At 46.0% G+C, this 25,694-nt stretch overlaps 1 protein-coding gene across 4 annotated transcripts in view; it reads right to left on the bottom strand.

Moving 5' to 3' along the window:
- The window catches only part of LOC118505033, a 94,347-nt gene that overhangs the window by 27,950 nt on the left and 40,703 nt on the right, over positions 1 to 25,694 (bottom strand). The window contains exon 1 of one of the 4 annotated variants that reach the window (XM_036040265.1): positions 10,081 to 10,360. The exons of 1 other annotated variant lie outside the window; for it this stretch is intronic. In XM_036040265.1, coding sequence (XP_035896158.1) covers positions 10,081 to 10,114 — 34 coding nt within the window. In that variant the 5' untranslated portion in view covers positions 10,115 to 10,360. Of the gene's footprint in view, positions 1 to 8,383; positions 8,565 to 10,080; positions 10,361 to 25,694 lie in introns of those variants that run through there. 2 more of the 4 variants (XM_036040263.1, XM_036040262.1) reach the window with 2 other exon arrangements.

Here is a 25,694-nt window from a genome sequence, read left to right as displayed (position 1 = left end):
TGAAGCGTTGGGCCGTCTTTTATTGAGCTTTAACATGAATTTATGCTCACTGTTTTGTTGTACAATAACGATTTTTTCACCCGAAAAACTGATACAACATGTGAGCGATTCCACACAGAATGGAATGATTTAAACCACGCAGCTACAGAATAAGCTGCAGATTAGATCACGAAATAGATGTACACAGCTCCCACTTCGCATTCCGTGGAGAGCTTAGTTGCGGAAACGAAGCAACTTTTTCTCCCATTTTTCGGGATGTTCTGCGGACTGTCTACCTTTTTGGGCGGCGCACACACCGGCCAGCAAGGAAAGGACCGTCCAAAATGAGACGTGTGCCACGTGCCCGGGAGATGGATGGACTTGCTGGCAAGAGATTGTGTATATACTTAAGCCCTACGATTAGAGCACGATCGTATTAACGCAGACGTGTGTTATTACGCGCCGGTCGCACCGTATTGTGGCAAAAGTTGTTTTCCCTCTGTTTTTCACAACACCTGTTTTGGCTCGAGCCGAATGACGGGATTGAATTTTCCGGACGCGCTTTCGAGATGATTTGAGTTGATTGTTAAAGTTTTTCCATGCATCCCCCACACCGTTGGGTTGGGTTGGGTTGAGCCTAAACCTGGGGGGGGGACTGAACTTCACCCATCACGCGTGTAGCTTAATACGCCTGTGTCTTTGCTCGTACGTAATGATGTATGGTTTTAGCGCAAGGGGTAGACAGCGATTTTTCTCATCCATCCAACCCGTTTACGGAAAAACCCTCCGCATTGCTAGCTTTTTAAGACTACCGAACACGATGAAGCGAATCGCAACACTGCCAATAAAAAGCTTCCCGAGAAGAATGTGGCTAAAAAGGAACGCCCTGAAGAACGCACAAGCTGAGCCCACGCCTTCTGTCACCTTCTGTTAGCTTCCTGTACCTGCGCCTGTGAGGCAATTAATTGCGAAAAGTTTAATTTTATTGCTTTCCGCGCCACCAGCGAGACTCACCGCCCGGAAGGCTGTTCGGTGTCCACCAGGAAAAACAAAACCTATTTTCATGAGGGTCATTTTCATCGCACCTGCCAACCGGCAAATTGTGCGTTATAGCTTCTGAGCTTTTCCCTTAAGCAAGCGCCTCGACATAGGCTGGGGCATCTATTAATTAATTTCGCTCTTTTTTACAACCACGCACAACTTCTGTTCACACCTGCCAAAGTCATTTAAATGTACTTTTTTGTTGTTGTTAGAGGTTTATGTTCTTTCGGGGTGTGCGTTTACGTTCTGCGAGTTCTTCAGAACGTTTCATTGGACAGCTGGACATTATACCAGTGGAGACTTCGACTCCCCAACTGGAACTGGAGTTTTATTAATAGAAAAGCCCACCGATCCTCTGTGGTAAACAGTGTAACCAAAGCACAGCGGGGCGAGGGAATTAAAAGCCACAACAAACCAACGCACTTTACAGTTCCAGCGAAATGTCTTGTCGACTGTTTTAAACCTTCCATTGGATATGCTTTTATGGCACGCTTCATTAACGGTAGGGGGGCCTGCCCAGTGTGATAGTGCGCGCTGGGAACGTGTGCACTCAGCAGCAAACAAATCGGTGCGTCCGAAAAAGCTAACCTGAAAACCTAAACAAACAAAAGCTCCCGTTGATTGTTGGACAACAAGTGCTTGTTTGTGGTCAGCGTGCTGAAAATAACATTTCAAGGGCATTTTCATTAATTTCTTAGTAGTTGCGAGTGGTTTTCTTTTTCTTTCTACCGGTGAGCCCACCACCAGCACCAGACACCGTCCATAAATGGAGGAAGTTTTTAAAATAGTCCTCCAGCGAAGATAAACTTTTAGCAGGATTCTTTTTCTCCGGACCGACCCGACTGCTCATTAACCTCACAATCCTGCTTAATTCCATTAAAACGAGGGCTTCCCTAGAGCTGCCGCGGCTAGAAGAAGGTACGTGCTGTTCAAATATTCCTGCCACAGCAGGAACCTGGTACCCGGTGGAAGAAGAACCACCACCAGGAACACTGAAAAACCGAACAACGGGACAATTTCTTGCGGGCGATAAAAATCCATTATCTAAGCTAATCTGCGCTAAAGAACAGTGGACCGGTGGTCCCACGTCGGAGGTCCCCATTGTATCTTTGTGACAACTTTTGCTTTTTCATTTTCACCATTCCAGGGTTTGTGCGTCAGGATAAGCCACCAAGGAAATGCTACGCCCCCACGACAACCATCAAACGGGCCTGAGGTACGGTAAGAAAACTATGCTGCTCCACAATACCCACTGGAAGTATAAAGCTAAAAGTAGACAACAAATTTATCCCAGATTGTACAAGAAGTAGTTGCAATGTCCTTTTCGCGACGTTGCATATTGCTCGAAGCCATGGTCAGGCCGTCTAATGACTGTTTTCTGGCGAGAGGGAAATCGTATTTCATATTTCTTTTGCAATCTCACTGTAACTTTAAAAACAAACGAGAATTTCTTGGGACATTAAGTTCACTTTCAGGAACTAGTCATTTACCGCAATGCAATTCGCAATATGCAAATTCGAATTTGTTTCCTCCTGTTCAAACACTAAAACCAACGAGAGAGTTTCCCTAAAAAGTGCTCGCTTTACAGGTCATTTTCTTTCAATATAACCAAATTACGCGCTCGATGCGTTTTCCGCTGTAGCCAGTCGTGATGAAACGTAACGATATTCGGGCGCACTAGTCCCGTCGTTCTTACAGCCAGCCAGACCACGCGCTGAAAGCTTATCGCTGTACCACTATATCTCATCCGGACAGTTTGCAGTATTTGATTACAGCTTTAGCTATGATCTTTTGCCCTCAAAAACCGGCGGAGGATGATGATCTCCCGGGATCAGATTTTGATGACACTGGTGGTATAATAAAATTTAGAAACTCTTTCCCAAGAAGCAGCATGCTAACGAACCTCGGCAGAGCTCCGTGCCGAGCAGTGTGCATGTCGTTGGGCGTGGAACGTCCTGCAAAAGTCTCGTTCGCAAAACTAGAAAGATGGCAAAGCGCAGCCAGCTTCTGACAGAATCTTGAACCCATAAACTGGTTGGCGAATTCCCTGGCGAACATTGTGCATGATGTCCAAACCGTGCTGCGACAATCGGCTGATTCGCTCTAGGAAACGGTTAATGAAAATGTTTGATGACGTTCGGCTGGTGAAGTTTTGCCACGAGTTTTGGGCCAAACTTTTGACTGCGCTTCATGTCTTCGGCGCTCGTTAACCTTTGTGACTTGTCCCGGCAAGCTTCCCTGTGTCGAACATCCTTCCAGCAGCTCGGTATCAATTTTATCTGTTCATGACCGTTCCCCTCTGCCAGCTTCAGTCAGGTTCGCTTTCTGTTGATGAATCGCGAAACATAACTCTTACCTAACCACGTTTTCCGGATATGCCGCCGCGTGCAAAATAGAAGAAATAACAATATCTACCAGCCGTTGAAGAGGTGCCGCGGATTCTTCCAAGAACTTTCCGTTCGGACCAGGGATAGGAGGTGCGCGCGCCCAATTCTCTATCACTCCTGCCCATGCAGAAACGCCATCTTCTGCTTGATTGAAATCTTTTTCCCATCAATGCCACTCAACGACACTGAAATAAAATAAAATAACCCCCAAAATGGCGCACAATTCATCCTTTACAGCGACCGCCGCACATTTTGTCGAGCGGGTGGCGCTAGTGGGAGCGTGCGACAGAGCACCCGAAACTCGATTTGATGCTGGCATTGCTGTTCCTGTGCTGCCAGCCACAGCGCACCGGAAATGTCTGCCGGGAATGTTTACAACTGTAAGAGCGGCATTGAATTTGGCGTCGGAATTCGTGACATTTGCCTGCCTGGCTGCCTGCCTTGCGTTCGGAGCAGATTTCCATTTATGGCGGTTGGTCCTCGTCTCGCCTTTGGGGTTCTTCCGAAAGTACCAATTTTTGTACGAGAAACGTTTCCGTTTGAAGTTTGCACCAAGAAACGTCGCCCGGTCGGTGAAGAGTTTTCGCAATGAAATTTGCTTCATTTTTTATTCGCCACCGCGTCGCTACACCGCTTCCTTCGCGAGGGGCCCCTTCCGCACCGGTGGTGGTAGCTTTACCATTAGTCACAATCAGTGCCCTTTTGTTGGGGAGGGGGGGGGGGGTTGGTACCCCGGGAAAGGTCACAAGGTTCGGGAAGAAAATCGATGGAAGGAACGGGAACGGCTGGAGCAGTTTGTTAGTTGTGTTGTGCGATCGTACTTTTATCTCGTCACGTCACATCATTACTTCTCCAGGAGACACCCATCAGCCCCGAAGTCATCGTTTGTGTGTGGGGACTGCTGCCCATGAATGATGGTGAGCTCCTGCCGCTCCTGATAACGAATTGCTTTTGGAATTAGCTACGGTAGCGCAGCGCACCGAAGTATCCCTTGGGGTTGTGCGGGAGCTGCGACCAGGACTGGCGTGAGTTGTGACGCAAGGTTTATTAGTGGATGCCGGTACGTTATCGAATTACTACAATTTCGGTCTGCTGATTGAGTACAACGATTGATGTGAACCGTAGCTAAACTGTTGCAGCTCAATATTTCAATCGAAATTGTTCCATCACGCTAAACGTGCAATATAATCAATATGTTTCATACTGATTGCCTTCTAAAGTCACCAGCAACTAACTGCTAAATGGCCAACTCTTAACGTTATAAGGTAGTAAGCCGGAAGACTTGGTTTCAAATCCTGAAGCCGGAATTGCTTTGACTCGCTTTAATTGCTATTCCATCGTGCCAAAGGGGGGGGGGGGGGGGGTGATACCAAAATCGAGTTTGATGCAGGTTCTCCACACCAAATCTCTCGGCAATTTAAACTTGAACTATTGATATGTAACAAAAAAAGGATTCCTCCTTTTAAAGCTTCCTCCCATCCGTGATTTATGTATGACTTTCTTCTTTCCACAATATGCGATTCCATCTTTATCGTGTGCAACTTGTTCGCTTCTCTCTCCCATAGGGGAGTTCGTTCCTCGTAGAAGGAAATGGAAAGAAAAAAGAGTCAACTGAGACCGAGAACAACCGATCCTTCAAAATGTCACACCGATTAAACAGCCGATTTCTTGTGCCTCTGTAAGCGCGCGTGCCAAAAAGTATCAAAACGTCATTCCGTCAAAGGACCCAAAGGGACCCAAACCCGGCTGACAGAACATTTCCATCGTAACGCACAATGGCTACAAAGCCCTTTTTCGTACGCCTTTGCCTTTGCACATTCTGCCATTTCACTGTGACTTCCCGGTCCGGGTCCGGTTCGGCACGGTCAAGCCTCGTGGGGAAATGGAAACTCATCCGTGAATATATTTCCTTCCCTTCCCCCAACACTTCCACGATAAACCATCGCCACTGGACTGGGATGGTGATGGCAAGAAACAGGAAGAGTCAAATGTTCCCTTTTGCTGTTAATGGAGCAGCTGTTAATGGATCTCCCCTTTCTTTTTTTAGTGCGTACGTCCACCAACAACAGTATGGTCAAATACTGACATTCGGAACCGTGGTAGCGCGACGATTCCGGAGGGATTTTTCTTCCTTCTTTCGGTAAAGCCGCAAAAGGAAACTCAAAAAACTCGGTCACACCAGGATTGACGACGGTCGGTGGTGGGAAGGCTTTGAAACGATCTTCAAGTAATAGCCATCGGGGTGCCAAATTGAGGTCGATTTGTTGGAGTTGCCGCTAGCGATCGGGGTGTAGTAACGCGCATTGGAGTGTTCGATGCGGGGGTTGGAAGGATACAAATTGGTTCCTCCATTTTCGGCATGGAAACTCTGATCACCAATCGCCATCAGGCGTTCGGTTGCCAGAAATGATTATTATGTGTTTGTTTCGCTTACGACGAGGCTTTGTTTGATGAGGCTGCGTCACCCTTTGCGTTCGAGGTTTTCCGGCGGCGGTGGTGCCAATTTGGAAGGATTTTTGCTACCACTGATTGATAAGTTGCTTTTGAGGTGTTTGTGACGTTTGTCCAACCAGCCATACATTAATCTTTTAATCCCTTAACGTAGCAAGAAGATTAAAGGCAACAGGATAAGGGTTGAAGAAACCTTATAGAAGAATCGTGTGGACATAGACTTCAGATGATAATCATGGTCGAAAAACGAGCATTGAAATTCTATTCAGAGACTAATTAATGCAACAGTATGATCATTACAATTTTCACAAATTTAAATCGAAAAGATCAAACTGTTGTGCCCTTTCGTGCTGATTACAACGTACCAATACGGTGTGACATAATGACGGCTAACCAGGTGGCCAAGCATCAACTCCCACCGTCTGTCTGTGCGCACATTTAATGAGATGGTACAGCAGCCAACTGCTGCTCACAATCGAAAGCTCAGAGAAGCTCAGTGCTCCGTTAGCGAAGATGTAATTAATCCGTTATATAAAAACGGGGGAAAAAGATGACTGCGCGATGCAATCGACTACCGCCTGGTTCTCGGACTGATCGCGGTGCATCGGACTGGAAACGCAACATCTAACGATTGAAGAAAAGCTTGCTTTTCATCGCGATCGCGAGCGGTGGAAAATTCAAACCTACAAATTAACTTTCTCTTTCGGCTAGTGCAGCTTTCCCTCGAACGCCTGGGAAATGTGTGGGAGAATTGCCACCTCCCAGGGAGCATTATGTTTGTCCGCTCCCCCTTTTCGAACCACTTTCCTTTTCAAACCGCATCACACAATAGGAATAGGCGGGAAAATGTTGACTCCCCACAGAGTCAATGTTTAATATTTACCGGGCACCGTGTTTACTGCCAGCCAAGATGACAAAACACATCCGGATGATTTAACCCTGTCGAGGTTGTCAAAGCTGACAAGCGTTTCTGTTGGCCCCGGTGGCCGGTATTTTGGTACTTCCGTACTTAAACTGACAGCACAAAAGACAGTTCAGTTCTGTTCCATCTTCCTATTTAATGTTTTTGGGAATCGCCTTGTGGAAATGTGGAGCAGAAAGAACGTAACGCGACGGGCGACCGAAAGAACGTACAAACCCTTTCGTTGCGGGTAAACATTATTTTAAATTCTGGTTGCGCCTCAAAGTATGCATACTGCACGCCAAAAAGTGAAGAAAGCGACAGACAAACAGAACTGGTGGACGAAAGTGAATCTTTGCCAGCATAATGTGATGGTTAGTGTCAATGAATTCGACAGATTGGAGTTCAAATAAGCGACGTCGAATACAAGATCCGAGCGACAGTAAGTGTATTGTTGTTTTCACACACTTCCCGGGGAACCTAAGCCATGTTTCCTCTTTTGTTTTTCCCATTAAAATGATGAACATTTCCTTCCCATGACGCCTGTTTGTAAATTTTCTTTTTGCATTTTGTTTGATTCAAGTGGGGAGACTTTTCTTTTTCCATCTGCGTGTTTTTTTTCCAACCGGCTTTCTTTTCGCTTTTTTTCTCTTTCCAGCTTCTGAGCACCCATTTCACTCTTCATTTCATTCGAAAATGACAGCGAAGCAATTTTTCCGCGATTAATTTCACTTTTTTTGTGTGAGTGTGCGGTGTGTTTTTCCCGACCGCCCGCTGCCGGGTTTCCACACCGTTTGTCGATTGCTTTCCACGCTCAATTGCTAACGGTGTGTGCTTTTTTTTGCTGTCTGTCTCTCTCATCTCTTTCTGTTATCATTGGCAACACATCTCGTTCGGGAAACAGGTTGAACGGGAAAAAGAAAGATTTCCACACACACACACACACACACGCACACGCAAGCACGTACACATAATTCAAAACCACCACCGAAGACGTTTCCATTTTCGTTTCTGTTGTTTTGCTTTCCATTTGTTATCTTTGCACCGTATGTGCTTTGTATGGGGAAAATTAAGCTGCTGGGACGGTGTGGAGGGAGTTTTCGACTTCTATTCTTCTTCACTTTACATTTTCACCACCATTTTGCCCCACCGGTTTGCAAGATGATAGAGATGTTTTACGCTTCACTTTAGCCTTCCTTTCTTCACTCACTCGCACTCGACGAATCGACAGACGGACGGTTATAACTTCGCACAAGAAGCTCGGAAGAGTTTCCTTTTTTTCCCGACCGCTATTTTACTTTTAATTGAACTTGTGAAAACTCTACTCCGCGCGCACATCCGAACAAACAGATCGTCAACAGCAATCGGTGGCAAGGCTTTTCGTGCATTGTGTGCCATCTCACTCTCGCGGGCCACTTTCTTCGCCAATGAAACGCTTGTTTTGTGGTTCCTTTATTAGCGGCATCGTCAGAAAGCATTGCTTCCTTTCTTTTTCACAAACGGCAAACACCGCACCGTCATCCACGCATACGGCACTGTTGGAGTTGGGCATCAAGGCGCGACTCTCTTTCGTGGCACCAAAGTCTGCGTCGGCGGTCGCGCGTCAACGTCCGTTTTCACTTACACCTTGGGCCAGACGGCGGCGTTTTGCATCGCGTAATGATCGCGTGGTGCTTCTGAAGCTAATTCGTATAATAACTACCGGACACTACACTGGTTGGAGTTAAATTAACGTATTAACAGCGTCTTCTTTCCCACGCGTTGACAGCCTTGTGTCAACAGTCTTGTGCGCGTTCTTCCTAACTGACAAAAACAAATGCCCTTTTTGCTTTATGCTTTATGTTGTTCACGCATCCCACCAACGGCACACACACGTTGAAATCCTGCTGGGACATACAACACTCACTACTACACTCATACAACACGCATTGTCATATTGTAAACGCACCCTTTCTTCCACAATGCGCATCCAGCTTACGCACTCACACACACATATACAAATGTCCCCGAGAAGATGCGCGAGTGTCGGTGAGATGGTTCGTGCTGTTTGAAAACAAGCCGCGCGCCATAACGGCCAGAAACAGCTGCAGCTGTCAAGCGATGCCTCTCTCTCTCTCTCACTCTCTTCCTCTTTTTATGCTCCTTTTTCGCATGGAAGGGATTATATGTTGTGTTGCGGTGCGGGCTGTATTTGCTTGACACGCAAAAGACGTGCGAATATTTTCTTGAGATCTAATGTTGTACAGTGCTTCACATGGAAATTCGGACAGCTTCAAGTCGAGCGACTAGTGAGGAAAGGAATATTTGATCCCGTTTGTGTAAAAAAGAAAGCGATTAGGGAAATCATCCTCAAAGTCGACCTATCGATTTATTTGAAAGAGTGTGGATATCGATTTAAGGGACTTCATATATTTTCCAATAAGAATTTAATTGCCTTCCACAGTGGAGATTAGTTGAAATCGAAAGATTCCAACAAGGATATTTAGATTGGAATATTTTAAAGATTTTTGGAGTACGCACCTAGTCCAATAATTAATCCCGTGACTTGGATATTGAACAGCTGATTTCAAAAATAGCTTCCTCGCCAGAAGCATCTCAAAGTTTGAACCCAAGTACGAGAAGTATGTGCAGTAAATACAAATAACAATTTATAAAACAACTCCCCCCTAAAAGTACGCAGCTGCGTTCGGCAGAAATCTCGTTAACTACTCGTCCTTTACCTGTGCGTTCTTGCCTTGCTCCATTTAGCGATAAAAAAAAGTCTGGATCCAATCTGGGATACAACCGCCAACTCCCTGCTTGCAGGTTGTATCATAATTTAGGTGCGATTTTTTATTTCCCACTTTCCAGGTCTCCACCAGTCCTTTGATTCCGTTCCTTGGGAGGATGGAGGTGAACAGGAACCGAGGCGGCCATCCTATCTTTATGTATGTGTGTGTGCAAGTGGGGGTGCTAAACTTTCGAAACCGTTGGCATGGATTTTTGATTCGATTTTCCAACCACATTCCGTCCCACCGCAGCATCACACCCGTTGTTTGCGGGGAGCTGGGGATGCGTCATAATCGATAGAAAGAAAGGAAACAGGTGCAGCAGTTTCTCGGAAATGAGTGTGCAAATTTTCACATCGTACTGCCACTCGGTAAGCCTATTTTTCCTGCCCATTATTCTACTGATGGTGTGCCAATCGTTTGGGGCGTGGGGAGTGCGAACAACAACATTAACAATACACCACCCGGGTAAGTGCGTTCGGGGTTGAAGCTTACCAGTGCGAAACAGAAAACACAACCATCGAAGGTAAAGCGGGTATGTTAAGAGTCTTACCGAAGAAGAAAAATGATCGCCGTATTTTACACATTTTCTTGGACCGGGTTCGCTTGTGACGACGGCGAGGGTTCCTAAGCGAACGTCCTTAGGTGTCTTGATGTTCTCGACCGGGTGAATTGCACCTGGCGGCTGGTTACCAATCCGTAATGCTTAACTTAAATTTCATTGGTCTTTAAATATGCCCAAAAGGAATAAATCCACGACACGCTAATCCGGTGAAGCTCTAGAACGTGGGTGCTATTTTTGGTTAAGCTTCCTTTACACAGCCAACCTAACTTGTTCTTCAACTCTTCCAACGTCTGCTTTCGACAAAAACACGTGTCTTTTTGTACAATGTATTTTTATCCAGACAACGAACAAAAAACACACTTTGAAATCTTTTCTTTTCTAACCCTGGAAGCAGCGGTTAAAGTCATGTCCCGAAAAGTCCTGGGCGAGTTCTTCCGAATGCGAACAGTGTCCAGTGGGTGGTTGCAAGTGGCTTACCCACATGCCGTGCAAATTGAATTGGAAACATATTCGGCAAACAACGAGCGTCACAATTGCAATCCAATCACTCACAGGCCGGTTCGACTAACTACGAGCTGAGGCCTTACTGCTCTGAAGCACATGGGGGTTGGGGATTTATGTTCTAAGAAACTTGTGCATTTTGCTGGTTGCATCCGACCGTGTGCGTTTGTTGTGTGGAAAGTTTCAAACACCAAAACAGGGATCGTTTATTGATGGGAAAATAAGCTGGAAAGCGAACGATACCTATGTGCATGTGTTGCTGCAACATATGCACCATTTTCACGTCTCGGCCTAGTTGTTGTTAACGTGTCGATGTGCCGGTGTCGTGATGATGTACAATCGTCGCCTTCAAAACAACGTTCTTGCACCAGGTTCGGCTGTGCCACACAATCTCAACGTTATTGATTTTCCATGTTGACAGACCGAACATGATGCATACGAACAAGACTGAGAGGTTGTTTGCTTCTCTACCTGGGCAAAGTGGCTGCAAATACTAACATTCTGCCGGGTGTATGGTTGTGTATTCCAGCAGCTCTTTCGCCTTCCGTCTTCAAATTCAATTACAGATATCGCGTGGAAAAGCGCGTCTGTTAAAGTAGGATTTATTACCAAAGCGTATGGAGCGTACCTCATGTACGGTGTTGTGGTTGTTGCTCTGCATTGCAACCCGCAAGCTATACTACATCCGGATTCTGGGGGATGCATCTCCGTTGTAGGGTTTATGAGAAGCAACATGAGCAAACAGGGATTTCTTGAACGTTTGAGGGATGTTTTGATGCTGAGCGCTGCTGTTTACATGCGCTCTCTGTAGCATTGCTTCCGAGGAGCATACAGTGTACATTAATTAATTTATGTATGCGATGGATTTTGATGCAGATTACAATTTAACAAACACACAGCTACTTGCGACTCGGTAGCTGGAAGTGTAGAAGAAAACCTCTCTGAGCAACCAATTTAGGGACCGATAAAACCAATTGAAAATTTTATCTTCATCGCTCGATAAACCTAATTCTAATGAAATTGCAAACATTATACCTTTTTAGGATGAATATTTAAAATCATCAGAATCCGGTTCACATCCCCCAATGCTCTCTTTTTTCCTCTTCTCGGTAATTTACATAAACCGCTCGAATGGCCACACAAATTAATTGCTGTACAGATTTTTATTTTCTCCATTCAACCATTACCAAAAGTACGTGCCTTTGATATACAGAGACCCACGCAAAAAGAAGCCACATGCAATGGCCTCTTGACCTGACGGTTCTTCAATCATTAACGAGCGATTGTCCGGACCGTCAGCAAGGGCAGCTAGATCCTGTGAAGCAATCCAAACCATCTTGTCATAAGGTTGATGATAAGAAGACCAAAACCCACCATCACATCCATAGCATCCGAGACCGAAATAATTAATTTCGGTCGTCTTGTACTGGACGACGCCAGGGAGAGTTGGGAGCCCATCGCTCTTGCTACAATGACAAATAAAATGGCGAGTTAGCAAAACAGGTACGACGTCGTAAAAATGACTCAGGAAGAAGTTTCGTTTGAAAGATTCGTAACGAAAACCATCCTCGTTTGGTGAATAGAAAATAAGTCAGAATTAGCCACGTTCCACGTGCTTCACGATGAGGAAGATAACAGCGAAATAAAACACGGGACAGAAATAGTCGTCTAGCCACCGAGGATCGATAGCATGTAATCGATTCCCTTTCTTCTAATTGAGATGTGGTTTTCCTCCTCCACAAGCGTCACTACACGAATTGTCAAAGCTATGTTAGAGTTTCCGTGCTGCCGCAACGAAACCGGATCGGACTGGTGGGATCGGTACACCAACTCCAAAAGGAACCTCCTTTTAGCTCTCAACCCAATAACGCTCATCCATCCCATCCGAGCGGACACTAATAGTGGTGATAAAATGGAGGAACGAACTGCGGGACATAACAATGTAGGATCCCATCTCCCATTGCAGGGACGACTATGCGCGACCGTCCACAGTACTGGTTACCAATTGATGGCGTATAAATTGAATAATTATTGACATTAATAAGTAATGCTCGGATAGATGCTTCCCGCATCGTCAACGCCGTGGCATTGAATCGTGTGCGATCTGCTTCGATTGGGTTGTGAAGCGTTTCGCGTAACCAGTGCGATGTAGAGAAGGGTAGAAGTTGAGGTTCCCACAGGAATTCCCACGTACCAGGGAGGACACTCTGTTTGCTTTAGCCATTTCGTCAATTTAACAGACAATCAGTTCCGCGCAGCAAATGTTTGTACAGATCCACAATTTGATTAGTGAATGTTTAATGAGTGGCCCGGGTGCCAAGTTAAACAGCAGGTTTCGTCTTATTCTTGAGGACCAACCGAACCCGCATAGAGGAAGGCTGGCGTTTCTTGGTTGCACAAATATTCACCTGATTAGCGTTGAAAGACGAACACACCTCACCCTGTGTGTGTGCTTATTTGCTATGGATTGTAGCTTAAAGCCACGGTCTTTAAGGCATATACATTCTTGAACAGATTTCGTAGCGACAATCCTCCTCCAACGAGTGCAACGGAGCTGTGATTTAATTAATCAATGCCATTGCATTTCCCAAAAACTTTGCCCGCCGAGAGCTCATTAAAATAGATTAATTAATTTTGTGTGTAATGTTTCGAGTATAGCCCGCGTTGAAGCATCTTCCTGGCACTCATGTGTGACCACTCGGGGTCATATTTTATGCTAAACTTTCCACCGACGTCCAAACACTATGCACATTAATTTTGGTTTTATTCACTGCTGACTGCAAGCCGTACTGTACTGGCGTCGCATTAGAAAACTTGGTCTTCACTGTTTGTTACTGAGGTCCAGAGTTACTCGCTCGGGTGTGTGTATGTGCAAGAACTTCAATAATAAAGTTAAGTTTTTCTTCTATATGAAGCTGGATAGATAAGCAAGATTAATAACACAGCGCCCACAATAAATTACCTCGAGCTGATGCCACCGCGTTCATAGTATTAGATTTGTGCAAACTTGTATGATCAGGCATTCGGCCATCGTTCAAAATTTGAATAACTTCAAATGGCTTCATGCACTTACAGACATACATCACTTGATGGAATTAATTATTGTGCCATATTAAGCAAGCTTATTTGTTTGTCTTTCACTGATACTAGGCATACCACCAAACACCCAAGAAGACCACATCATGAATTGGATATTTGAAACGATCTTCTGCCGACTTCGCGATCGATCCGAACCATCCACAGCACACACGCACACCATCCTCAAACGAACTATCGGTATAGGTCATTTATCATAATTTCTTCCCTTCTCGCTAAGCTTCCCTCTGTCACCGCTCTCTGTCATCTCCGAAGTGGTGCAGGTATCATTTACAACTTTTCACCCGCACCGACCCACGCGAATGGATACCATTTTCGCGTCCAGAAGACGTTACTCCCATCAAACTTCCGGATCGTGCGAGCCATGTGCTAGCCACCCAACGCCATTACAATTAGCGAAAAGTGATAAAAGGGCAACCTATCGAAATAAACTTTAGAAGCCAGGGGAGGGACAAAAACTCCGGTGTACGGTGTCGTATTGCTCCCATTTGGTTCTACAGTTTGGCCAACACAGCCGTGCTGCTGTTTTTGAACATCCGCGCGAAAAGGTCGCCTGTACGCTTCATCATCGTTCTAGAGCTTTGCCGGAAACGCACGCGTTGCTGCATATCGGGTGGCTAGTTTAAACATCACGCGGCCATTTTTCCTGAGTAGGACGATCTTAATTAACTAATTAACAGGGTTTACACACGCACACACGCACTCGAATGGAAAAGCCACACCAACTAATTCCACCACAATGAGGAATCGATTCGGAATATTATAATTGACACTTGTGTGGTGTGGTTAAGAACGAATTGGCATCGCTACTTCACTCAAGCACGTTCCACACGTTAAGTGCACCTTGCCACAGAAGAGAGTTTTCGTTAGCTGGCCGGAGTAGCATTGCACTGCTACGAGCCAGGATGCGTTTCCTGGGTGCACTTTTCCTTCGCATGGACGTTGTCTGTCCAAGTTTACGGATCGATAGCAAACTTTGCACCGTGCCTCTCTATCGGGAGCGAACCACTAACGTTAACTGTTCCGATATTACTTCACCGCCAGCATTTGACCGCACACTGCCCAAGGTGATGCCTACGTTCTGGACCCGGGTCTACTTCCGATAATGACGCACACACAACACCATACCCAGCTAATCAACGTGGGAGCATCTCGTGTGACGTTTCGAGAGCCCAACCACAACTAGGCCCAACCGCCAAGGGGGTCGATTAGTGTTGTGTTCGCTTCATTAGAGAGGCACGCTCGGCCGCCCCGGTTCTACCCGCAATACAGTTCTGGGAGCTTCTTTTCCCATCAGCCCCACCGGCCCCCCCCCCTGGCTAGACGGACTTTCGTCGACACTTTGATTGATTGCATTGTGTCGGGAGGGAAAGGGGGCGGGCAAAGGAAGTAGTGCTGCCGGTGAGGTGCATTGGAAGTGTATGCACAATTTCTGCCCACACGTTTTACGTCGACGAGCCATTTTTCGTGATAGCCTCCAGGTGTGAAGAGGAGTCGTGCGCTGTCGTCCACACTGGAACTAGACCACACTCCGACCGTAGCATTAGTTATTGCGCATCAGCGTGTGCTGCACCAGCCCGAGCAATCGGTTAACAATTTGTGCCATTTCGCTTTTCGCCGAGTCGGCGGCAGGCAGGCAGTAGAAAATTGTTCATTCATCGCCAACATTTTTACTGTGTGAGAGTGTTTGCTGTGTGCTTGTGGCGAAGCAGCAAACGTACGGGGGTATCGGTTGTGCCAATTCGGCATTAAAACAACGACTCAACTCGGCAGCACAGCGCATAGATGTCTGCATGCCCGAAGCGCCAAAAACCCATCAACCGACGACAGTAAATAGGAGTGTCGATTTGTGAATTGTTGAGCAAACGTTATGGTTCGATTTTTAAGAAAGCACACTCGTTATCGACTGCGTCCACTGAACAACGTGTGGATGGATTTGAGGGCGGTTTTTTTTTTTGGGGTGGAAAATTTATCTCCAATTCTGGCGCACAAAATTTACAACCGACCATTCTGACGACGCAGCAGGATAATCGGTGAAAGATCGGGAAAGACCATCGCCATGGTACATTTGTCTAGCTGGCACCGAAAATGTGTCCTGTGGCCAATATATTGCCCATAAGTTGAGTACACGAGGCTCAATTGAAGACCAATCGAACCGTCGCGATATTGTCATGTAGAAGCCAAATTTATCGCCGCTTTGTGCTGTGTTAGGGGAAAGCTTCCGGTGGCAATATTTTACGGTCAAGCTTTTTCGTATGTGTGGCTGGTGACTTCACCACAACATATGTTTAGGTAGCAGCATTTAATTTAGTTTAGAAATTGTTTTATCGATTCAGCACCAATCAAATCGTCGCCGGTCGATAGAAAAGCGCTGTAAAGCACGTACATTTGTAAGGCAAATTGCATACTGTCAGGAGTAAAACTACAGCATCTATATCCTTCACTTAAGGATCTTGATTTGATTATGTACATCGTGTCCTCCAGGCAGCAATAAAGGAGAACAAGTTATCCATGTGATACATGTTTTTGCGCCCTAAAGTCTGCAATTAGTACAGCAAAGCGTTACTTCCAAACTATACTCTTAGTTTGTTTTGAGAAACCATTTTAACTTCTGCAAAGTCTTATTAGAGAACCTCAAAATCAGTGAAATCTTTGCTATACATCATACTGTTTGTAATATTCATTCAAAAACAATTCTGCTTCCGAGGAAGTAATGCCCCATACAGTATTCCATACATCAATTCGCCTTTCTGTCTAATTCAATAACATAAATTGTGCCCGCTTTTCAGGAGGAGTCTAATTATTTGTTCCAAGCTAAAACACACTGCCCCACAATCTCCCTCCCTTTTCCCATCCAGTTTCTTCCATTCAACGCAAAGATGCACCGAAACCGTCGTATCTACCCTTCTCTAGTCGACCGGGGTGATTGTTCATGCAATGCAAGCGCATCTCAAAAGTTGCATCTGTCTGTGCCGCCTCCCATGATGGTCGGAAATAAACTTTGCTCTCTAATTAAGCACAATCGATCCATTCCATTTCGTGTGCAACAGTACAGGGACGACCAGCAGCGAGCACCGTACAGTCAAACTTCAGGCATGTCCGATTGTTTACGCCAGGCAAACATTTTCTTACGCCCGCCAGAGATGCCACGGCAGAGCCAGTGAAGCTGTGTTTTCAGACCCAAAATTCTCTGGAAAGGAAAAGTTTCATCCTTGCCGTGAACAGGGGAGAAGGAGGTGCGTGCTCCATCGTCGCGCTGAATGGTGTAAGTTTTGATGGGCACACAATTGCGGAGCAAGGCAAGTGTTTATCGTTAAGAAGCGCACTTTATTGACCACTAATGCTGCGGCAAAGCATTCCGAGCTGTATCGGTGGGAAGACAGCAGCAGAAGATGGTTGGTGTTTCACTGAGCGATACGAGCCGGTAGGTTGAATATTTATGTATCTGACCGTTGGCCGGTGGTCTAAATTGGGCTCGATCTGTCGGCTCGAACCACGGTGTAGAAAGGACACTGTAGTAAACTTGGCAACTTATGAGTGCATGACTGAATGTCCTAACAAGGTAATTTTATGACGGTTTGGTTTCGGTCAATGCTCATTGACAGTTTTGTTACCGATGACGTGTTTATTACAGCAGCATAATACAACTGCGGAGATGTAGAATCACTATTTTAGCTGCATTTTAAACACAGTTGCTTTAAGGATAAAGTAAAGTGATTGATGAAAATTCTTACGAAAATCACACCAATTAATAAATCTAAATATTGCAGCTCATTACGTAGAGATTGCTTCCCCAAACCGAATCATCATAGCTCAGTTGAAACGAGTTCTACAAATTCAAAGTGAAATGCAGATCAATCATTTCATTAAAATGCCATCATTCATGATAACCTTCACACAATTCTACGCTCCGCAAACCCGAACATTGCGCTATTAATTAAGAATAATAACACACACACACACAGACACACCAAACTAGCTAATGGTCCGTGCAGCGATGCACCAGCAGCATCATTGCACCGTCCTATCGGGTGCATAGAATCAACAGGGTTGTTACCAAAGTCCGTTCAACAACATCATCATCGCCATCATCGTCCCATCGTCGACTGGCACCATCATCACATCCGACATCTCCGAGTCTCAAGTCAAGGGAAAGCCAAAGAGTCTCCGGGCGCATGCTGCAGCAGATTCGTTCAATTGAGTCCAATAAAAGTCCAGATTCATAAAATCCCCATCAATCAGCGCAACGAGAATTTCCATCCTTACCGTCCGAAAAACGCACGGGACGCATCGTGACCTCGTCCACAAGGCTCGAGCGCTGGTTTCACCAACGGTTCCCAAAGCCAACGTCTGGCCTGATCCGAGGCTGCCAAATCTCTATGCAAACGCCCGCGGGTCATAAATCAACATTTACCGGTTTGCAATATCGGTATCCGGAGCGCCACGGAACAACCTCCCGGGAACTGCTAGAAGCGAATAATCGAAATCGAAATATGAAACTGTATCAATCACGACGATGATACGGATGCCTTGCTCTCTCTCGGTGTGTTTCTTTTTGTTTTCGCTAGGTAATCAGCTTTCTCCACCAGTCCACGCCACTGATTAGTCTCGCCAAGCATGGTCCTTCCCTCCTTACCAAGGCATTCGCAAGGGCAGCTGCAGCATCGGAAGTTGGAGAATAAAAGTGAAAAATCAATCTCGACTAAATGGCCTGTATTCTCCGTACAGTAGGGGCAATTCCTGTGAAAAGTAACAAATATTCTCGTTATCCGTTTCCATCAAATTTCTCGATGTTTCTAGCACAATTTCCCAGGCTCACTACCCCAAACGTGCACATACTCTGTTTACAGTGGATCTATACTGGACGATGGAATCCTATTCTGGAGGCGATTGGTATGGAAGCTGAGGAATCACAAACAAAGAAACAAAGAAAACCTTATGCGAAAAAAAAACTTTTCGACTCGATCTTCAGCAAAACGAAGCATCTCTTGGGAAAGGATAACTCCCGGAAAGGAGCGATTCATCGTGTGTTGAGGGAGGAGATCTTAGCTTCGCCATATCGTGCCCGTGCCTCATCGTTCTTAATTCAATCTAATTTAGACGACCAGAAAGGGAGAGAAAAAGATAAAGAAAACCAGAGCATCACATCAACTGTTTTCTCGCAGCAGCTCTAGCAATTCTACCCGTATAAGCCGAGCATGAATCCTTCGCTGCTGGACTGGCCACACAACCACTGGCCGGAACAGTGCCGGAAGCAGTAAATTTTATAATTGCGTTATGGAATTCAGCGTGAACTCGATGATCTTCTTGTCCTGTGCTTCGGCGGAATCATCCTCAACCCACAGCCCCCCCTAGTCCGACCCGCGCCAAAGGACACCGCGACCAGTTCGACCTCAATTTTACTCCCTCCCGAAACTGGCCGCACGTCATCATGGCATTCACCGGTAGAGGATGAGCTGTGTGTGTGTAGTGTAGCGCTAAATTGTTTCAATTGGCAATTGGCCAACACAACTCCAGCTGAAGAACTGAAGAGTCGTAGCTGGCTTCTGCGCTCGGAAGACTCCGGATTACTTCCCGGGGTGGCGGTATGGGCGTGAGCTCTCCACTCCTTCGCATCCAATTATTCTTCGCAGCATCTTATAGCCACGGACCATTGGTTTGGCCGCAACCACTTTTCGCACGAACGGAAAGAAGGAACATGATGTTAATTATGATCGTGAGTTATGTATTGTATGCTGTGAGTGTTTTGCATGCCGAACCTGATAACTTGGTACGGTCACAAACCAAGCGCGATGGATGGTGTTAAAGTGAAGATCCATTTTCACCAGCAAAGCACACAATGCATTGGTTATAATCAGGCAATCATGCGGGGTCAGTAGGAGCAATGATTTTAGAAATTGAAACAGACAGCACAACAACCGTATCGACAAGTTTTCCATAGGGAGATTGAATATAAAAGTTGAACCATCGCAAGGTTAAAGGTTTTGTGGTGCTTTTGTTATAAGCGCCTGGAGGTATGCTATGCTTTTAAATAGCCAGTCATACCAGCCAAGTACTGAGGGACTTGGGGTGTCCGAGGCTTGAAGCTAACCGAAACATGCCATATCCATCTTCTGTCGCTTCACAAGCGGAAACGATTGTTGCAACAACGTTTTGTGCATACTTTCAGGCGCGATAAACCATACACCGCTATAAGCGAAATATTCAATGGGGCATGCTTTCATGTGTGCATAAAGCTCTTAATACCTCATAATGACGGCTTTGTATGATATTAATAGCACTCAGTAAGCGGATTTAAAATAATTATCCTGAATTTAACAAATATTCTGCAGCATGTTACAAATGCCGAAGGAAACCATGAAACGGCTCATACAAATGTTTCTCACTGTGTGGCTTCTGCGTTGTTTGCCCTTTTTAACGCCTCTGTTGGGAATACATGGCAGGTTGTAATTCTGAAAAACAGCGAGTTACATACAGCTCGCGAAAACAAGGGTAAAATCTGGAAAATTCATGAATTTTCGACTCTCTCGAACAAACGCTCACCGACATTAGCGTACCATTACGATGCGTCAATTTTTGAGCCTAAAGGTACTCAGTGGAAAGGTGAGCCGGCCATTACATACGATCCTTCAAACCACGAACGAAACACGACACCCGGTTGAGTGGGTGGGACAGTAAGGTTTTGTGGAGGGTAACATATCGAACCATAATGCTTAACGTTTGCTTGTATGTCGCGTCACCGACCAGACAATACCGGTGGACGGGAAAGGATGGTGGGTTTGGGCGGGTGTGAATAATTTCATGCTTATCGCACGCCGGACTACGGCCAGCATCACTTCCGCGAAACGCAAAGACGGAAACCGACACCGCGATGCTGCGAAACGATGGTGGGCATTCGACACATATGATTTGAGCTCTTGGATAATAATGCCCACCGAGCCTGCCAACCAGGCGCAAGCTAGCTGACGAAACTGGCCATCTAATCATGATGGCGAGGAAGATCAGCAGAAGCAGACGAAGCAGAGATGGTGGCCACATGGTGGAAATGGTGAGTGGTAAAAATCGAATCATTATAAGAATTGATGGCTTAATAACCAAATGACGTAGCTTTTCAGTGAACCTGTCAAAAAGAAGCAATATTTAATCAATTTAATAAGTTATATATTAGACATACATTTCCTCATTTTATAGTAATCAATATAATGGCCATCAGTGACCACTCGCTACGCTCATTGTGCAGTGCTCTTGTAAACAGCATCCAACACTTTCAAGATCCACACGATACGAACAGCTGAGACGTAGCAGCGTGCAACCTTTTTTTTACGTACTTCCTGTACTACGCAACACGAACGCGACCGTTACCGACCGTGCGCTATTCAAATGCGAATTTCTTACCGTTCATTATTCATTCCCTTACTATGCTATACCTCCTCACAGCAGCCCTTTCATTCGTGTCCCTGGCCACAACGGCCGATCTGTTGCGGCAATGTACACTTTCGTTATAGAAATGCGAAGTCCACGTGTGTTGGCGCTAACCCCGGCAGTCCGGTAAAGATACCCCGGATTCACGTGAGGACCGCTGTCACAACGTGAGTCTTCATGGCCATGATGTCGTAATACAGGCAGCGGAGAAGGAAAAAACCGTTTGAAGACGGTAAGGGCTTTATTACACACACTTCCCTTTTTTACTCCTTTCTTCCCTTAGTTTTATGACATCAAGAACGAAAAAAAAAATCCCGGAGGAAGTGACGCTTTGCTTCAAAATCTTTGCTTCTTCTCTCTCTCTCTCTGTCTCGCTCGGAAGGTGTTGGTTTACGATCCGTCGACACCGTGCGCTTCACGATACCGGAAGTCGAGAACAAAACAAGAAAAAACACTCTTAAAAGGGTCGCAAAACTGGCTTAAAAAGGTATGCGAATGATATAAAAAATCGGGTAAGGTTCGGGCAATTAAAAAAAGCCTCGCTAAGGTGTTGCTAGGTCCTGCAATGAGCAACCGGAAAGGGTTGTCTAGCCCATGGTAATGGGCGGTCTTTTCTGCACGCTCGAGCAAGACGGGACGGGAAATGATTAGCAATTTTGCAGCTCCAGTATCCGATCGGCTGGGATGTATATGAGCACCAGGGAAGGAACATTAAATTATGTTCGGGTTATCGGAGATCGCCATCACACGCGGGATGAATTGTTAATGGCTTTCAGACGGATTGAGTAGACCATATATCTATATTTTCCCCCTGATTTAATTCCGTATCTGTGCGGTGCACTAATAAATCGCTTTCGTCGTAGAATCGCACAAAATCGACCCATTTGACACTCACGAAACGGACATAAACGTGTGTACGTGGGACTTTTCCACCGATAACGTAGTAAATTCGATACCGCGCGCGAGCGACAAACGCCTGGTGATAATAGCTATTATCGTAGGGCCTCCGACCATCGGCCCTCTTTGCCACGTGTCCTTATTGTGTGTTGATATGTCCTAATCCGATCCTGCGTACGGTTCAATCCGGCCGGGAACTTGCCGTGGGTCTATTGTGTTTGCTGTGGACGGTGTAAAATGGTGTTGACTGACAGGACGGTGGTATTGTTATCGTTTAGTGTGTCGTGCCATGTGGACCGTACATTATCGACCGGGATCGGTTCAATCTGTGCCGAGGGGGCCTCGTAATAATCGTGGGAGTCACTCAAACGGTGAATGATTATCTAATTTGCAAGTGACTAGTCTAATTCGCGCAGATTCGATCGACCGTGTCAGTAATGCCGATTTTCAATAGCTCGGAAAGTAATCACTTTCCTAATTAATTATACATTTGTTTTTCTGGCAACCAAAACGGATAGAAGTGTAGCGTTGCCTTGCATAGAACATTTATAGTCCCAGTACTAATCACATACGCCTCTGAAACATACATTCAGAGGAATATTCTCAAGGATTTTTCAGTCGAGTTATACGAACTGTACGGTGAAATCAGGATGAAGAATTCGCGGAGTTTCGGATCGATGTGTGTTGCAATATTTACCAAGCGTCGTGTTCAGATTCCAAATTCGAAGAGAGATATAATTGTGTTTTCTGCCCTATTTATAAACTTTCTGAGTGCCCCCCACGCGAGCGACACTCATCCTTACTCACTGTATCCTTGAAATATTTCGTTTATCAAAAACTTGACGAAACTAGCTTTCGTCAAGTATGGTGTGACGTCTAAGCGTAAACAAAACATCTAAACGTAAACATACTCCCCCCCATGACAGAATGTCATAACAAAATAACTAACACGCGGTACTAACAGGACGGTTTCGCAACAGGTAAAACGCAAATTTTCGTAACAGGACGCGTGACTAATCCCTTTGCCGTTTTCAGCTTCACTACACGAGTAAGCTGATCCTCTCCAGGGTGTACATCAATGATGCGCGCCAGTGGCCAGCGGGTGATGGGGAGGGAATCGTCCACAAGGATGACCAGTCTGCCGGGAACGATTTCGCACCGAACCGCAACCTTATTGTCCTTCTGCATTTCCTGCAGATACTCAGTGGTCCAATGCTTCCAGAAACGTTGCACGAGTAATTGCCAGGTAATCCCCATGTCAGAGCAGTTGGTTGCGATGATGTTTTGCTGTTGCTCACTCTGAAATAACTCAAAAAATTCTTTTAGCGCGTGTGACGAACCTTCAAGTTGTTTACGTTGTCGGAGTGTATATCCGACGGTAGCCCGCGGCCAAGCGTAAAGCGGCCAAGTAAAGCGGCCAAGAACCCTGCAGTGGTGAGATCGCTGACCAGCTCCAGGTGAACCGCCTTGGTTGCAAAAAAAACGAACAAAAACAAATAACACTTGGCAGCGGCAGCTCTCTTGTACGTCGGCTTAAGACAAAATGGGCCGGCGTAATCCACTCCAGTAACAAAAAACGGCCGGCTCGGAGTGATGCGTTGATACGGAAGTTGGCCGGTTTGTTGTTGCACTAGGGCGGGATCCTGTCGTATGCAACGAAAACAATTACGGACTACTCCTTCCACTAATCTCCGTCCGTCGAGCGGCCAATATTCTTCTCGAATCTGGGAAAGTAATAGTCTTCCCCCGCCATCCATCAGCTTTTTATGAAAGTGGTATGCGATGAGACGAGCAAACGGATGTTTCTTGGGAAGTAGGATAGGGTGTTTGAACTGGTAGGGAAGCTGTGCAAGCTTCAATCGGCCACCCACTCGCATTATTCCTTCCTCATCGAGGAATGGATTCAAGCGCCGTAGAGGTGAGCGCCGCCCTATAGTTTCTCCCTTTTTCAGCAACCGGATCTCCGATAAAAACTCGTCTTGTTGCGCCAGGATGCATAATGTGAGTTTAGCTGCTTCCAGGAATTTAGGTGTGATCGCGGATGAAGTAACTTGTGACGATTGTTGTGTGCGTGTCCGACGAATTTCAATATCAGCTTCGGCCGCCAGCAATGAATTCGATATTGGCCAATCAAAAGCAGGTAGCCCCAACCACTCGGGACCACAAGTCCATATCGACCTTTTCAGCATGTCCACTGCTGACATCCCACGAGATACCAGGCCGGCGAGATTTGTTGAGCCGGGAATGTGTTTCCACTGACGAGGACGTGAATAGTTCTGGATCTCAGCAACACGATTAGCCACAACGGTTTTCCAGGTGTTGGGTGGTGACAAAATCCAATTTAGCGTGGTAACGTGTACGTTACTCGTCTTCAAACTTAGCCGTTTAGCGAGTCGGTCGCTAGTAAGATTCGACTGCGATGCGCTGTCCAACAGCGCGCGCGCAGGATGAGCAATTCCGAAATCATCAATAATATTCACGAAAGCAGTTTGGAGCAATACCTGCTCGGGTGCTTGCTGTAGTGCTGCTGCAAATGGGGGTTGTGTGTTATCGGTGGCTGTGTGATCGTTAGCGGTGTTGTGTGTGTGATGTGGCGGAGCTGTGTAACTAGGGCTATTCGGTGTGAAGTGCAGTTTTGTGTGGTGTGCCAAATTACAATACCGGCATTTGTAGTGCGCCGGACAATCACGAGCCGCATGATTCTCGCGTAAGCAATTTGTGCATAAACGCGCGGTCATCGCGAAACGATAGCGATCCTTAGGCTCCATTCCTTCAAATCGTGGGCATTTTAGCAATGAATGCGAGGAATTGCATAAAATGCAATTTGGCGTTTCATGTGACGTGGTACCAAAACTAGTTTGACGCGGAAAGGTTATTCGCCGCGAGTGACTCAGTTCGTGACCCTGTGACGTATGATGCGCGATGGTGGGAAGCTTGATGCCCTTGAGTGAGTTCGATCCAGTGCTCGGGTGCGCGGTAGGAGCTAGCTTTGCCTGCAGTTGAGATTGGACACGAATCAATCTATCCTCGAAATTCTCTCGAAATGCAGCATTCTGCGTTGTTTCTTCCAGCGTGGAAGCGGAATCCTCTAATTCTTGTTGAACACTCTCTAGGTCCTTGCATAATGTTTCGAATTTTCTTAAGCGAACCTCCACTTGTACTTGATCCCGTGCGTGAACGAAACTATCCAAAAATTTCTCGTACCGAGTAAGGGACGCCAACAAAATTGTCCGACGGGACGCCAAAACAACGGGTGGTACGGGCATTGTTCAATCGTGTGTGTGTGTATGTGCGTGTGAGTGAGTGACCTGCAGTGTAATGCGTGATGCGGCAAAAACAGCTGTACGGTGCACGAAAATCCAAACGAAATGTGGTACGACACAGAAAACGGTGAACGATGGGTCGATCAAACTCGCGAAAGCACCAGAAATTCGAGCTATGTATCCTGGTCACGGCACCATGAAGAATTCGCGGAGTTTCGGATCGATGTGTGTTGCAATATTTACCAAGCGTCGTGTTCAGATTCCAAATTCGAAGAGAGATATAATTGTGTTTTCTGCCCTATTTATAAACTTTCTGAGTGCCCCCCACGCGAGCGACACTCATCCTTACTCACTGTATCCTTGAAATATTTCGTTTATCAAAAACTTGACGAAACTAGCTTTCGTCAAGTATGGTGTGACGTC

The sequence above is a fragment of the Anopheles stephensi genome, chromosome 2, assembly GCF_013141755.1.
Source record: "Anopheles stephensi strain Indian chromosome 2, UCI_ANSTEP_V1.0, whole genome shotgun sequence".
In the NCBI taxonomy this organism is placed as follows: domain Eukaryota; kingdom Metazoa; phylum Arthropoda; class Insecta; order Diptera; family Culicidae; genus Anopheles; species Anopheles stephensi.
This window is presented reverse-complemented; position numbering and strand designations above follow the sequence as displayed.